Here is a 15,875-nt window from a genome sequence, read left to right on the forward strand (position 1 = left end):
CGAACCCGTCGATGACGCTCTTGTATGAATGGACTAGCCGGGATTTGCCGGTGCTTGCTGTCAAAGTAGTGCTCGCCCCCGATGTAGGCAAGAATGATCTGTACCATTTTTCTCGGCGGTCTGCAGTCAAAATTGAGGAGATTGACAACGTATCTGGCGGTCTTTGTACGTGTATTATGTACGTATTTAGGCTCTCGGTGGTGGTGGTTTTCGGTACGGTTGGTCGAGCTCGGCCATCATTGGCTCTAGCAGCGGTCGAGGGGAGAGGGTTTGAGAGGAGGAAGAAGAAGAGTGTGAAGAATGCTAGAGTCATGTTTGGGGTCTAAAGTGAGGAGTTTGGTTGCAGTGGGAGTTACGATTGTAAGCTGTATGGGTTATTTATAAGTCTAACGCGTATACATTAGGAATTGCATGTGCATGTTTGCACGTTATACGGAGCAATTGGCGCATTAGAATAAAGAGAGTCAACTGTGCAAAATATCAACATGATCGCTTTTCATCTAAGTTGATCTTGTTCCATCCTTAGTTTGTGAGTAATAGATTGGCTAACTTGTATATGGCTTGGAAGTACCAAGGAATATTCAAAAGTACTATTGAAATTTGATAGGTATTTGTTAGGTTATAGGAATATATTTATATGAATTGTAGGATACGTAAAAGTACTACTATTGAATAATTGGACAAATATTGGGAAAACCAAAAAACAAAAACGGGATCATGTTATATACAAATGTGGAAAGGTTTTGCAAGGGTAACATTGAAAAGTCAATTAGACATGTGGATACACAATGAACTTGTTTTCTATTTGTGGTGGTGGTGCGGTGATGGTGGGTTTTTTTTTTAATTTTAATTGTTATTTAATTTTTAATTTGTTATAGAAAAGATGGTGGGGGAAATCATATTCCCACATTCCCTCTTTCCAGACTTTCTATCCTTGATTGAAGATATAAAAATGGTGTTTACTATTAAGACTATAATTTTTTAGACCAAGTAAACATGGAAATTTTGGAAAATGTTACATCTATCTAAACTCATGCACTTCTATAAAACTATATACTTCACCGGGTCTTACACATCTCTATAACTTCATAGTCCAAAGTCTAGTGAAATATGCGTCTCCTGAAGGTGATTTTGAGGTTTTTGTGTAACTTTGTCCTATTACTTTCTCGTTAACATTAAATATAAGATTGTTTTTTGTTTAACATTTTTGCTTAAACAAATTGGACTTTTGGGCCACACACAAATGTAAATTTTACATAAAACTTATTTGCAGTCACATGTATTTCGTATCATCACATATTCTCTCAACTTGAAGCTCAAGCTGCCTCTCTGTTTTAAATCTTTATTATAACAGACTTTTTTACAGTTCAAATGGTCTAAATGATATTCTTTAATGATGCTTAAGCATCTAATGCGGACCAGCAACATGCAATATAGAGCAGGAGGATTAATCTTTAAGATTCATTGACCTGCAATTAGAGGTGTGAATACTGATCTTAATTTTAGTTATGCTCACTTATTTTGATCAAAGATCTGCGCGAAATCTGTAACAAAGAGAATTTGCTAACGAAACCTTTAAAAAGAGTATTTTTTTTTTTTTTTTTTTTTTTTTTTCCAAAAAAAAAAATTTTTTTTTTTTTTTTTTTTTTTTTTGTATGACGTGCCGAAGCCATCTGATATGTATATTCATATTAGCCATGTTGGTGCATGACTATGCCAATCATCAGCATGATTGATAAGGAAGTAATTAGACTTTCTACTACTACTTAGCTCATACATCATAACTCGCAAACAGGACTAAATATAAATTTATGGGATATATAGTTCAGATACAAGCATTAATAATTATCAGTACTATATCCATTTTCATTGAAGATATACTACTACAACCCAACAACATTAAGAAAGCTTAATCCCATATTTCGGTGTCAGCTAAACGAATTATATTCTTGAATTACAAGTGATGGAGACAATTGGCTAACTTTAGTTTTGGGGAATCCTGCTATATATTCAATCTAAAATTCTTGAATTACAAGTGATCCACATTAAATTTGTGGTCCTCTAGACTCAACATTTTAGGATTAATGTATGCTGGTTTCTTTCCTCCATTAACGACTAAACTGCCGTAAACGAGTAGATATTTTGCACAGATTACCATAAAATATTTTTCATTAGAGAAAAATATCATAAAACTCCAAATCTATAGAAAGAGACCACATTACATCAAAGAATTACTGTAATGGTTGTTAACAACGTTGTTAAAAGCTAAAACATATTCGAAGTGCCAGAAAGTACCAACTTACATTAACATGTATCCGTACGTCATGCTAATTTAATGAAGACGTTAATATTTGTGGAAAATATCTAATAATCATTTCTGAAATTTACCTTTCTCTTTTTGAGTGGTATAACAAAGGAAAATTCTACTGCGTTAATTGATTAATCATCGGAGCGCAAAACTAGAAGACCGAATACGAGTCTCATGTAAAAGGCTATATAGTCTAGAATAATTAAGTACGCTAGCTAGGTAGGATCTCTCTCTTGAAAGTGCATTACAACTCTAATCTTTGAATTTGGCACAAGGCACAATCTATGGTTGGTTTCCTTACTTTTTCCCTTGACAAGCTAGTAAGTTGAGACAATATGCACCAAAGTCTTTTATCTTGACTTGAGGTCAAGTATGGAAACCCTAAACTCCTAATAAGAGCTATACTACGATAAAAACCCTAATGTCCAAGACCTTTATTATTTCTCTAGGCATAGACAATCACAAATTCAATGCTTTCCACCGTAAAAGTTTTTCCCACTCTTCCGTGTTAGGAATAGAATCTCCTACAAGAGCGAGTGAGAAATCAAGAAAGACGGAAAAAATTAATCACAAAATGCGATGGCTTTTATGTGGTTCAGTACGTAATTTAATTTTCTGCGTCCACTATTGCACTAGGGTTTCCTTCTTTCTTTCTGATAAATTTACAATTATAAGATAGAGCACCCACACGTCTAGATAGAGGCTAAGGCTAGCAGGGCTATGTAGAATTACACGTTTCCCTTGTGATTAGGCCCAATCAGACACCACAAGTCTAATATCTTGCCACTTAGGTTAGGTCTCAAGCTTCAGTTATTAGTTTGAATTTATTTATTAATGTTAGGTTAATTTGTGTCTCGTAGTTGAAAATTAACATGAAGTTGATAGACGTTCCGAGTTAAGATTTAGTCCCATACGAGAAATTGAGCGAGAAGGTGAATGCTTAACATGCGATTGAGATTCAAGAACTAACAGCTTAACCTTTTGGATCAAAATAATTTAAATCTACCATTAACTTCTGGTAGGTAGAAACTTCACTGGCCATAATAAGGTGATATTGGAGTCAAAGTCAAAGATTAATTGTGACTCAGATGAAGTCAAGTATATAGGATGATAAATTGTTGCATCCTATATATGGGTTAGCAATTCTATGATTTGATGAGCGCTAACATTATTTTGAGATGGGTTGGACATGCACGGTATCATAAAGTGAGTAACGCTCAAGATATGCAGAGATTTGAACCTAACGCTTCTTAAGGTGGAAGATTATGTTTTACGCACTTTCATAAGTAAGAGGCAAGACTGTTATTAAAGAAATACTCTGGAGTGCTGAAGGGTTCCTGTGCCAATGGGGATTCGGGTTGTCATGTCTAGTCAAAAGCATCTTTTTTGTGAAGAAAGATGTGTGATTTATTGATTAAAAATGCTAATTTTTATAAAGACAGGAACACAAAAAAAAAAAAAAAAAAAATTGGGGCTCGCAACTATCTCCGTTGGAGCGTTGCCTTGTTTATAAATACGAGACCTCCTAACTGACTTTAATCCCTTGGGAATATGCATGATATCATAAATTAATACATGTACATCATAATTAGAAACTTTGATTAGCTGAATAATATACATGTATACTTTTGTGTCACAACGGTGCAATATTTTTATCGACGCGCTGAGCGCATAACCTCAGAAGCACGGGCGTCTGGAAGAAACCTTTTTCGAGCATTTGTGGGTTTTGTATTTCCTTTAAAGCGAAGTGAAGCAATTTAGAATTCATGTTCTATGTCAACACGATGCACAATTATGGTTTCTTTTGGATTAAATTGAGAATAATTAGTATAATTCACTTATTGAATAATATTTATTTATGTTGAAATTATATGCGAAAATATTCTAGATAAATATTAGATATCATCTATAATTGTGAAAATGCTCTATATATGTAAATCCAGTTTTCTTGATCATTACATTACGGGCGCATTTGGTAGCTTGCAACCATAGTTGCACTGCAAGTCATCCAACTAAGACGTTGCAACTATTCTCGGGTGCAATTACATTTGTAATTGTTTGGCTCAAATTTAAGTTTTGCAATTTGCAGTTATAGTAGTTTAATTCTGCCAATAACTTTACATATGCAACTCATTATTTCTTTTTAATAAACTGATAAAACCATTATTTCTTTCAGAATTTAAAAATATTTATTTCTTAAAAATAATGGATTTTATTTTTAAGAAAATTAACTTTTTAAATTTTCTAAAAGAATAATTTTTGTAAGATAATTTAAAAATAATATTCTATTATAAAACAACACTATGCTTGTAAAATATTATTTTGAAAACATATATTTTATAAATTTTTAAATAAAATATTTTATTAAAAATATTTCTCAAAAAAATAAATTTTTACAAACAAATACTTTTTTAAATATTTTATTGAAATAATATTATTTTCATAAAATATTTTTTATAATTATCTTATAAAATATTTTTCAAAAAAATAATATTTTAGAAAAATATCTTTCAGGAAATATATTTTAGAATATTTTATTTTTGAAATAAGTTTTATTAAAGAAATTATAATAATATTAAATCTTTAATTAATTCTTAGATTTTTTTCAAATATTAAATAATGATTTTGATTTTTTATAAATTTGGGTTAGTTGCAAATAAAGTTACAATCATAACTTGTGGTCGTTTTGGACGTAAGTTATATGTTGCAACAAAAAGAAGTTCTGTAATCGTAGTTGCAACTGCAATAATGAGTTGCAACTAAACAAACACTTGTAACTAGACAATGTTGACACAATTGCATTGCAACCACTCTAGTGCCAAACGCCCCGTCCTAAAGGTTGTACCAAAGGTAAGTCTGCATTTAGGTCGATGTACAATCAGTAGCCAATGAACTACACCTCACTTGTTGCCCCATATGTTTTCTTCCCCTCGTCTAAAACGCCAATATATACTTGGCTGCAAATTTTTGGTACAATTTCTTCTTCCTTCAATATGAAAGGTTTAGGACAAATAATTTCAAAATGAACAAAAAATACTGGCAGATCGATGCTTTCTTATTCGTCCAGGACACAAACATATATATCACGGTTCGACCACAACTGATATCACAGAGAAGAACACCAAAGGCTGATTAACCCAAGAATGGATAATCTTCGGCTTTTCGCCTTTTTCATTATTTCTTTCATCTTTGGGCGGAGTTTCCCCGATGATGGTGGTCGAATGCAAACATACATTGATCATGTAAAGTCCTGCATCTTCCACCGTCATGAGGCACTCTTTCGACCTCAGAGCATCGAGAGGCTTGATATCGATCTTTTTTACCCGATACAATTGCGAGCGATAACAATGTCAACTTAGGTTAACCGAGTCCGATCTCGCCTCAGGCTACTTCTGGGCTCCTCCGCGCCTACGCGGTTAGATTCTCGGGTTGAGCCAAGATGCAGGCAACTTATGGAACGAACCCAATCTCGGTCAAGGAGTGATCATCGACGTGATTGACAGGCGCATTCTACCAAACCACCCTTCGAAAGGGCGAGCGTAAATTCAAAGTGAGCGATTGCAATAACAAGCTTGTCAGTGGAGTTCAGTGTAAGTGGCAAAGATATTTTTATAGGCAAAGGATACCCTGAAAGTGAAGGATCTCGGTTTCTGCTGATGAAAATATAAGAGAGTCCGGTGGCCATTGCGTTTCAGTGATTTTATTCTTAATCATGATTGTCTATAGTTAACGAGCAGTTACTATTTATTTTATTTTATTTTTTTGATAGAATTACTATTTATTTTAAATGAAAGTGAGAATAAATGCAATTTAGGAAGTCATGTATGTAATTAGTTGATGATTATACGTAAGAAATTCGTTTCGCCATGGCAAAGGTGACCGTGCAGAGCATCCAAACCTTAAACAGTACATCGGCAGTAATCCACGTTGTATTTTAATTAGGTTAGCAAATTTACTAAAGAAAAACTAAACTTACTTGATAATGAGCACCACGAGGTAGAGGTGCATTTGGTCTGGATACGACTCGGATATGATACTTATCATATCTATATCCGCTTGCCCATCTCGGACACGGATACAAATACAAATTTACATCGTTAAGGAAATTTCACATCCATCTCCGTTAAAATCGGATACGGATATACATCTAGATATATAAGCAGACATACATGCGGATATGCATGTGAATACAACACGGATATAAGAAAACTAGATAGCATTGAAAAAATATAGTTCATGTGATACAAAAAGAGATCGTTAATATGTTCATTAAATCCGAAAAGATAAGATTATTCATCTTGATCATCAAAATTAACCTCAAATCAATAATCTAAGGATTAAAGCTATCGTAACAATATGACTAATATATATTCAAAAGTTTCGGATACGGATCTGGATATTTCACTACAAAACCATGTCGGTAACCTTATCATATTGATTGTAGATTTGAGTAACCATATTCGTATCTTAACGGATATGGTTACGGAAATTTTCTCGGATAAAGATACAATTTAGCACCCCTAGCACCACATAATTGAGAAATTCTTTTTCTAATTTACTGCCGAAAATGGACGAGAACTCAAATTCTAACCATTTGTCCAGCAAAGAATCATTCAAGATTGGTGCACAAGTCTTCACGCATTCTTCACTATCCATATTTTCACGAATACGAGGAAGAAATAATTCTTAATAGACGACAAAAAACAAGAGTTTACCGAGAGTGTATCTCATTACAAGAGGGTGAAAATACATTGCAGTACAAACTGAAAATGGAAAATGGATGAAATGATGACAGATAACTCCCAATAATATACGCTTATTCTTACATTAGTCTACAGATAAGACTTTATTGAACATAGTAATCGGATGTTACCAAACAGTCTCCAGCACAATTTCCTTAACCAGAACATAATCTCCACAGTCTTCTCAGGCGTATTACCCGTACTGCCAAGGTTTTCAACAAATTCCATGTAAGCAGCTTACTTCTCTGCAAACATAATAAGCAGCGAGTTAGAAAGAATGAATCATCATTACTCAAAGTCTCTTTACTAACTTTAAAGAAATTGATTAGTAATCTGCATCGAGAAGTACCAAAATAATTCATAAAAATTGTGTAGTCCAAGTTAATACCATAACCATGTACGCCTCTCAAATAAATATATCAGAAAGGAACCTGATAATATCACAATTGCGAAAACAGGACATGCAGACTCAACAAAACATGGAAAGCATATATATGCATATTCATGTATATATGCATGCACATGTGTATGTATAAAATATTTATTTTGTGCACTTTAATTATAATAAATTCTTGAGTTAGTTTAAAGTTTTTTTATAACAAATGAAAGGAATAAGTATTACAAAATAAAGTTCAGCATAACTCTTAATTTAAGGTAATCAATGATTCAATGTTCAAATGACCTCTTACTGTTATAATATTCCGAATTCATGTTCTTCATTTCAACTATTAATTTTCATCCCTGCAAACAATTTTAATAATTTTCTTAACAAATAAACGTTTCTTCCAAAAATATTATGACTATTTATAGATAATTTTTTTAGTTTCTCAAGCAACAATGTCATGTGGGTTCCCTCCACAAGCTGAGTGATTATCAAGTTAGTGTCAAAAGAGTGTCTCTCAGAGTATAAATATAGTGACTTACAAATATTGAATATACATCCTATAATTTTAAGATATGCTGTGTGTCGGTATTAGAAGCCACATTTTTTAGACATGATCCCACCCATCTATAACGTGTCCAGTAATTATGGTTAATATTACATAGATTTTTCGCATCACGAACACAATAACAAAGAAGGCTCACGATTTAAAACTTGACAGCAGGATGTTTTAACTAATAAAATCAAAGGACTGTTATAGTCTTCTTATGAACTTACTATTTTTCTTGGCATGGCACTTCTGTATTATGCTATACCAATTCCACTGGAAACATAGCCCTAGGAAGCGCATCAAACCAGCACCCAAAACCTCGATGAATGCTCCTAAGCTTGATGGCTGTGGTGACAAACCTGCTGTTGCAATGGCTAGCATGGTTCCCTCGAAACCACAGGGTACAATAAAAGCTCCAGATTTGATACCATTTAAGGATATTTTAGCAACATCATCAGCCTTCATTGCAGAACCCTCAGACCCAGCTATCAGAGTTGTGGTTTCTGGCCTTAGCCTATGTTCTGCATTAAAATTATCCAAAATTTAGTTCGAGGTAATAAAACATATGAGAGTATACAGCTTCAACAAGAAACACTATAAAGGAGAAGTGTTAAGATGAAAAAACATGCGCATAAGAATCTTACAGCTATAAATGACAGCATAATATAGGGGTTTTTTAAAGTTTTAAACTATGTGTGGGCGTCCATGATAATTAGCATAGACCCACAGGTTCTCATTGCAAATCAAATCTTTGCTTCTTTGATTTTCACTTTAATTCGAGAAACAAATAATCTCAAAAACCACTATATAACTATTTGCAGTTTATTTCACTGTTTAGATAACACTATCATTTTAAAACTTTTGTACTTAGTTTGGATATTATGCAGTTTATGTAAAGTTTAGCTACCATTTTTTCAGCTTAGTGGTATGGAAAAGCTCTTTTTTTTTAATAAATAAGATCGATGCTCACCTAGAGTTCAAATCCAGGCGCATAAGAATCTTACAGCTATAAATGACAGCATAATATAGGGGTTTTTTAAAGTTTTAAACTATGTGTGGGCATCCATGATAATTAGCATAGACCCACAGGTCCTCATTGCAAATCAAATCTTTGCTTTTTTTATTTTCACTTTAATTCGAGAAACAAATAATCTCAAAAACCACTATATAACTATTTGCAGTTTATTTCACTGTTTAGATAACACTTATCATTTTAAAACTTTTGTACTTAGTTTGGATATTATGCAGTTTATGTAAACTTTAGCTACCATTTTTTCAGCTTAGTGGTATGGAAAAGCTCTTTTTTTTAATAAATAAGATTGATGCTCACCTAGAGTTCAAATCCAGGCTCTAGCACAGAGACGAATTAAATTTTTATACAATTTTAAGAGGATACATTTATCGTTTAAGATCCAAGATTGCTATGGTTAGAAACATCTGTTTACTGTCCAAGACTCTACTCAACAAACTGGGGACAGCTATGACCTAGAAAAATCCATGAAGAATATAACAAAATGATACACCAGCTTGTCCATCTAAGAACAAGGGTTTTGCCATAAGATCTAGAGTATAATTCATGGGGGGAGAAATTGGATTTCACTGACCAATGAGAATGGTTATCCAACATTGAGATGTTTAGTTGCTTACATATGAGCATCGCTTTAAAATTTGAATATCCCCGATATAGCCAATATATAGGCCGATGTATCATTTTAAAAGGTTTGCTGCAAAACAACATTGTTTAAATATCATTTACCGCTTTTTAGTAATTTTTTGCTATATATCCCCACACATGGCCAATATATCAACCGATATTGTTGGCGGATATATCCTTTTATATAGCTTGCCGCAAAACAAAATCGTTCTGCAAATTTCTTTGATGTATTTTAGCAAAATTCTAGTAGGCTCTTTTCCCTAAGTAAGTTTCTACAATTTGTGAGTGACACTAAGTATATATTATTTACCTTTTTGCATGTGTAGATTTCATTAAGCATGATTTTAGATTACATTTTAAGACATTATATTATTATATATGCACATCATCTAATTTGGCACTCAGATATTTACTACTTATCCCCAATATTTTCCTGATATCCGCAATCTGATATAGATGTTGGTTGTCTGATATTTCCCTGATAACCGATATTTGAAACCTTGACATGTTACGTCATGAGACTCATAACATGCGATCATGATTCATGGATAAATAGTATTTTAAATGTCCTCGGACATGTCGGATTTAGGGTTAAATGTCCTCGAACATGTCGGATTTAGGGGTCAACCGACACGATATGGAGCTTTTCAATGTGTATTGTGTTTTTAGGGTTCATATCGAATATATCGAGGGACATGTCGGATATGTCGGGCGGATATGTCAGGTGATATGTCGGTTATGTCGGCCGATTTTTCAGTCTGAAAAATTGGCTGATTTTTTTATTTTTTGGTTATGTTTATCTAATTAGATTTAGGTTTAAATTATTGATTGTCTTAGTATTACTTCCAAAGACAAAAAACAATAAGTTAAGGGAACTGGAAAAAAGACCAAAGTAATATCCGTCGCTCATCTTCTCTCTCCTTCGACATCTCATCGGTCTTTTCTCCGAGCTATTCCTTGGACATCAATATCGGGCGATCTTCTCTCTTCTTAACCGCTAATATCGGAGTCCTCTTTTCTCACCTTTTTTCCTTCAACATCAACCCTAAGCATTATAAGTTATCTACTTTTTTATATGTTCAGACAATAAATTTTGTTAAGTCTGTTTAGATTTTATTTATGATATTTATATTACACATACGCACACCATCCGATATGGCAATCCGATATTTTTTTTTTCCTCCGACATATCCCAGATTTCCGCTATCCGATATAAACTTTAGCTGTCCAACATGAACCTGACATCTGACATTTAACACCTTAGATAAAAGTAGTGCTCATACATCATTTCATTTCTTGTCCACAATAATGGCGAGAGAATAATGAATGGTGCAGTAATATATAACCTTATATTCGCATTAGTGGTTGGCCATTCCGATGAAAAGAAGAGAAAGTTACTAAGAGTATCATAGGGAAAGTAAGGAGTGCATGCAGTTAAATAACCTGAACCTAGTATAAACTGAATAATGTGAACTATACTAATCTTGTAACAATAAACATACAGAAGAAAGGCAAGTCGGTGCAGTTTCACTGATTAACGACTGCACAGATATTCCAACAATTTTGGGAGTTCACAAATTAAAGACATTGATTATCCAACATAAGCAACAGAGAGCTATTCAATATAGAACATGAGAAAGAGGAAATGGATGGAAACATGTGCACAGGTATCTTTACAACATGTTCACACATGAAATGCCATGACATTGGGAGCCATCATATAACACAAATAACTAGTTAACAAGGTAGACGATTATAGAATCTGCATATTAAACTAAATTAGGAAAATATTAGAATGTTATTAGATGCAAAGTTATCAGCTAGAAACTTTAGCCTTGAAGCTTTCTAATCAATTATCAATCTTCAAAACCAATGTTACATTAAACGCTGGGCGCTCCTAGGCGTCGGACTTGGCGCCCAGCGCTTAGACGTCTAGGCGGGCGCCTAAGCGGTTTCTGGGCGGTTTTTTTCTTTTTTCTTTTTTCTTTTTTCTTTTTTCTTTTTTCTTTTTTTTTTAATTGTGATACTTGAAGATATATACTCAATCAACATTGCAACTTATTATTGTTCTATTTTGTAGGTCAAAAACAACAACTTCATTCGTTATTGCTGTAACTATCACTACAAGGTGAATGCGGGGATCCATGTACAGTTGTAATCTTTGAACAATAATCTTTGAACAAATGCAGTCCTGTTGGACAAATGTAATCTTTGAAGTTTGAACAAATGCAGTTATAATCTTTGAACAAATGCAGTCCTGTTGGACAAATGTAATCTTTGAACAATTAAACTTTGAACAACCTTGAACAACAAGAATTACTTATAAACTTAAAATAAACTTAAAATTAAACTTAAACAATTAAACAATTAAACAGCCCCATGATTACATACGCGTGAACAGTGAACACTTACTCGTGAACTCAACCCGAGTTGGATACAAATCCATGAAATGAAGTACATAGCAGGACACCATATCCTCTACTTCTGTTTTTTTAGCACGATTAATTTTTCTAGTATGACCAAGTTAAATCAAAGTTAAACCTAAACAATTAAACTTAAACTTTAGCACGATTAATTTACACTTTCTCTTTCAAAATTCTGAGATTTACTGTTTAAACTTAAACAATTAAACTTAATATAATATAAATATATTAAGTTAACATTTACTAAATGCATTTGATAGTCTGCTAAACTTTAGTCTTTAGTCCTTTACTTACAGATAGAAGTCGGAGAAGAGATAGACGACGATAGAAGTCGGAGAAGAGAACGACGAGCTCGAATACGAGCTCCCAGTTGAAGACGAGCTCGAAAGTTGAGCTCGAACTCGAAGACGAGCTCGAAAGTTGAGATCGAACTCGAAGACGAGCTCCTAGGAAGGATCGAAGATGAGCTCGACGAGATCGAAGACCAGATCCCAGGTTGAAGACGAGCTCGACAAGATCGAAGACCAGATCCCACGTTGAAGACGAGCTCGGAAGTTGTGCTCGAAGACGAGATCTCTAGTTGAGATTGAAGACGAAGACCAGATCCCACGTTGAAGACGAGCTCGGAAGTTGTGCTCGAAGACGAGATCTCTAGTTGTGCTCGAAGACGAGATCTCTAGTTGAGATTGAAGACGAGAGCTCCCAGGTTCGAATATGAGCTCAACGAGATTGAAGACGAGCTGGCGGCGTGGAGAGTGCGATTAGGGTTAGTTTTTCTTCGTTTGCATTTTGGGTTTGGGCTTTGGGTTACGGGTTTTGGGTTTGGGTTTTTCAGCGCCTGAGGCGTTTTTTGTTTGAAATTGTGAGGCGGGCCGCCTAAGCGGCCCGCTTAGCCTTGGGCGGCCGCCTAGGCGCCTCCAGCGCCTAAACGTGGCCGCTCAGGGCATTTTTGCACGCCCTGGGCACCGCCTCCGCCTAGGCGGCCGCCCAGACCGTTTTTTACAACACTGTTCAAAACTAATGTGTCTACTTTGTAAAACTACTCGGTTACTGTTATGTAAAATAGGAATCAGATGTTAAGACACTAATCAGCATAGTTAATCTACTCCAGTAGAATAGTACAAGATAATAAAAGAACTTGCCTCATTTAGCTGGAGAATCTGCATGAAATCAAATTACCAATAAAATGATGTTTAAGAAAACAAATTATCTAACTTTCCTGTAAGCTACAAGGAATTAACTCTAGGAAAGCACGTTTTTAATTCTATACCGTCGGCAAAGCCCGGAGTGTCCGTATCCGGAGGAAATATCAAACTCACACGAATGTTGTCAGACACAACCTCCTGCTGCAAAGCCTCCCCTAAACCCCGAAGGGCAAATTTGCTTGCAGCGTAAGCTGTATATCCATAGACACCAACCTTGAAGCAAACAGCAGCAACTCAATACAATACAATCAAAACAGACTTCAAGCTTTTGATGTACGAGATGCTAAATATTGTTCTCTTATTAAACAAAGAAAAATATTAATAAGGTGCAAATAATACTTCATTAAATTTAGTCAGTACATCATGAAATATCCACGTATGGGAATTTTGGTGGGGAAAAAACTAACAGAAGATCCATCATCATCGAGAATGCAATGTGAATTTAAATTAAAAAACTTTCCTATATCTTATTAAGGTAAGTTACTGGCCAGGTTGACAATAAATGATTGACAAACTTTTGATAGCAAAGACATTTAAACTCTTATGTTGCATCAAATATTTCAAATTTTTGAATCTATTTCAAGAAGAAACAAAGGATGTTGGAGGAGGTGTTCATATGTGGAGGCTGGAAGAGGTTGGAGGAGTGGAGGCTACAACAGAGGAGACCATAATCAATGCCTAAAGGGTGCAGTCCACTCACACTCTCCTAGGCGCTGCCAATATCTAGTTGGCAGCCTAGATACTGCCTAAGACTAGACACTAGACGCATGGCCTAGACACTAGACGCATGGCTTAGGTACCGCCTACGCGGGCTAGGCGGAGGCTTTTTAAAACATTAATCCAATTCCGAAGAGACACTTCTAGAATCATCATTAGAATTACCCGAAGTGCTTGGTCAACCCTTGACATTATAATAAATATCAAAAGAAAGCTAGAAAAAAGTTTGATCTTCCAAGGAAGTCACCAAAGAACTTATTTTTAAGAGGAAGAGGCAAGTGGGTCCAACTTCTCACCAAACTCAACACCTCAGAAGCCACTCCATAATTTCTTGGAGGAAATATTAACTAAAGTGACCAATAAAGTTAGTACGGTACTAGAAATGCTACTGGAAATGAGAGGAAGAAGAAACTTCAGCAGATAAGAATCTCAAACATTTGAAATTGTAGAAAATCCAAGACATAGCGGAAATCACAAGCACCAAACGATAGAGTAATTTGAGTATCTCAACAGAAATTCAGCATCCATTACACATGTATGATCATCAAGGAGCTGAACAATTCAATTGTTGGCCTAAAATGACAAGGCACATGTTCATGTGATAATTATGTTGGCTATAAAAAGAACTAATGCCGACTATTATAAAATTACTACTATGGTCATATGCTGCAAAGAACAATAGCAGGAAAAATGCCAACCCCGCCCAAGTTGCAGAAGGGGGCAAAAAGACATTACTTCAACTAAGTTTATTCCCAGATGTAGTGAAAAACAATCAATTATACTTAGAAATCTCACCTGCCCAGCTTGAGAAGAAACAAGAGCAATAGAAGCAGGAACCCCAGTCTCCTTCACCCTCCTCTTCATTGCCGGCAACGCCGCCTTAATCATATGAAAAGTCCCCATCACATTAACCTCCATCATCAACCTAATCTCACTAATATCCTGCAACTCCAGCTCCTTCGGTGTAAAAATCCCCTGATTACACACCAACACATCAACAGGCCCCGCCTCCTCCACCGCTCTCGCCACCGCCTCAGCATCTCTCACATCAGCACTGAAGATCCCAACCTCAACTCCGGTAGCTAGGCGAATGATATCCCGCGCCTCCTCGAGCTTCGCGAGGTTGCGGGCGAGGATCGAGACCCTGGCGCCCTCGGCCGCCGCCTGACGAGCGATGCAGAGGCCAATACCGCTCGATCCGCCGGTGATGAACACGTGGCGCTTCTTGATCGGGATCTTGACCGATTTAGGGCGGACGAGGAAGCAGAGGACTAAAAGGAAAAGGAGAGGAACGAGAGGGATTAGAAGCAAGAGGAGGAGGTAAGGTGAGTCCATTGATGTTAGGGTCGTGAGGTAATCTAGGGTTTCGAGGGAGATGAGAGAGAAAGGCACTGGGATTTTAGAGATGTTGAAGTTAGGGTTTTGATTTGGGAGGGAGACATTGGAGAGGGTTAGGGTTTTCTAGGAGGAGGAGAGTACGCCGGAGTGGACCGTGAAAAAAAAGTCAGCGGTTTGAATTGGCAGTCGAGATGGAGGAGAGTGGAATGTGGGACAGTGATGAAAGCAGGCTATGACGCCGCGTATTAATTTTGGCTAAATATCATAAAATCACTGAGGGGAATGAGTGTGAAGGGAGGTTAGGGGAACCATTCACCTCCATTCATCTTGTTTGGGAACACTTAGAGTATCTCCAACAACTTCCCCATCTTCTTGAAATACTCAAATTTGAAGAATATAGAGCTTTTTTTTGGTCCAACAGATTCTCCATCTCATTCCCCAAAATAGGGAAGGAGGAGAAAAAATAGAGAGCCTTCCCCAAATCTGCAGCATTCTCCAAATTTTTGGGGAGAGCTTTATTATTGTAATAAATGCGATTTTTTAAAATGGGGAAGCT

General features: G+C 35.6%; 1 protein-coding gene and 1 pseudogene across 1 annotated transcript; both read right to left on the bottom strand.

The window, feature by feature from the left end:
• The window catches only part of LOC109837035, a 2,869-nt pseudogene extending 2,207 nt beyond the window's left edge, over window positions 1-662 (bottom strand).
• LOC109837036 (3-dehydrosphinganine reductase TSC10A-like) lies at window positions 6,966-15,565 on the bottom strand. Its single transcript, XM_020405115.1, has 4 exons — window positions 14,777-15,565; window positions 13,330-13,477; window positions 8,210-8,503; window positions 6,966-7,295 (listed from the first exon to the last, which is right to left on the bottom strand). Exons 1-4 carry the CDS (start codon window positions 15,314-15,316, stop codon window positions 7,288-7,290), a joined length of 990 nt encoding a protein of 329 aa, XP_020260704.1. The 5' UTR covers window positions 15,317-15,565; the 3' UTR covers window positions 6,966-7,287.

The sequence above is a fragment of the Asparagus officinalis genome, chromosome 4 (genome assembly GCF_001876935.1).
Source record: "Asparagus officinalis chromosome 4, Aspof.V1, whole genome shotgun sequence".
Lineage (NCBI taxonomy): Eukaryota > Viridiplantae > Streptophyta > Magnoliopsida > Asparagales > Asparagaceae > Asparagus > Asparagus officinalis.

Coding starts and splice junctions, on each gene's coding strand:
- LOC109837036 (XM_020405115.1), bottom strand. CDS start 15,316: ATGGACTCACCTTACCTCCTCCTCTTGCTTCTAATCCCTCTCGTTCCT. Junction 13,478..14,776: donor TTTCTTCTCAAGCTGGGCAG/GTGAGATTTCTA, acceptor GTTTGCTTCAAG/GTTGGTGTCTATGGATATAC. Junction 8,504..13,329: donor CACTCCGGGCTTTGCCGACG/GTATAGAATTAA, acceptor ATTTTAATGCAG/AACATAGGCTAAGGCCAGAA.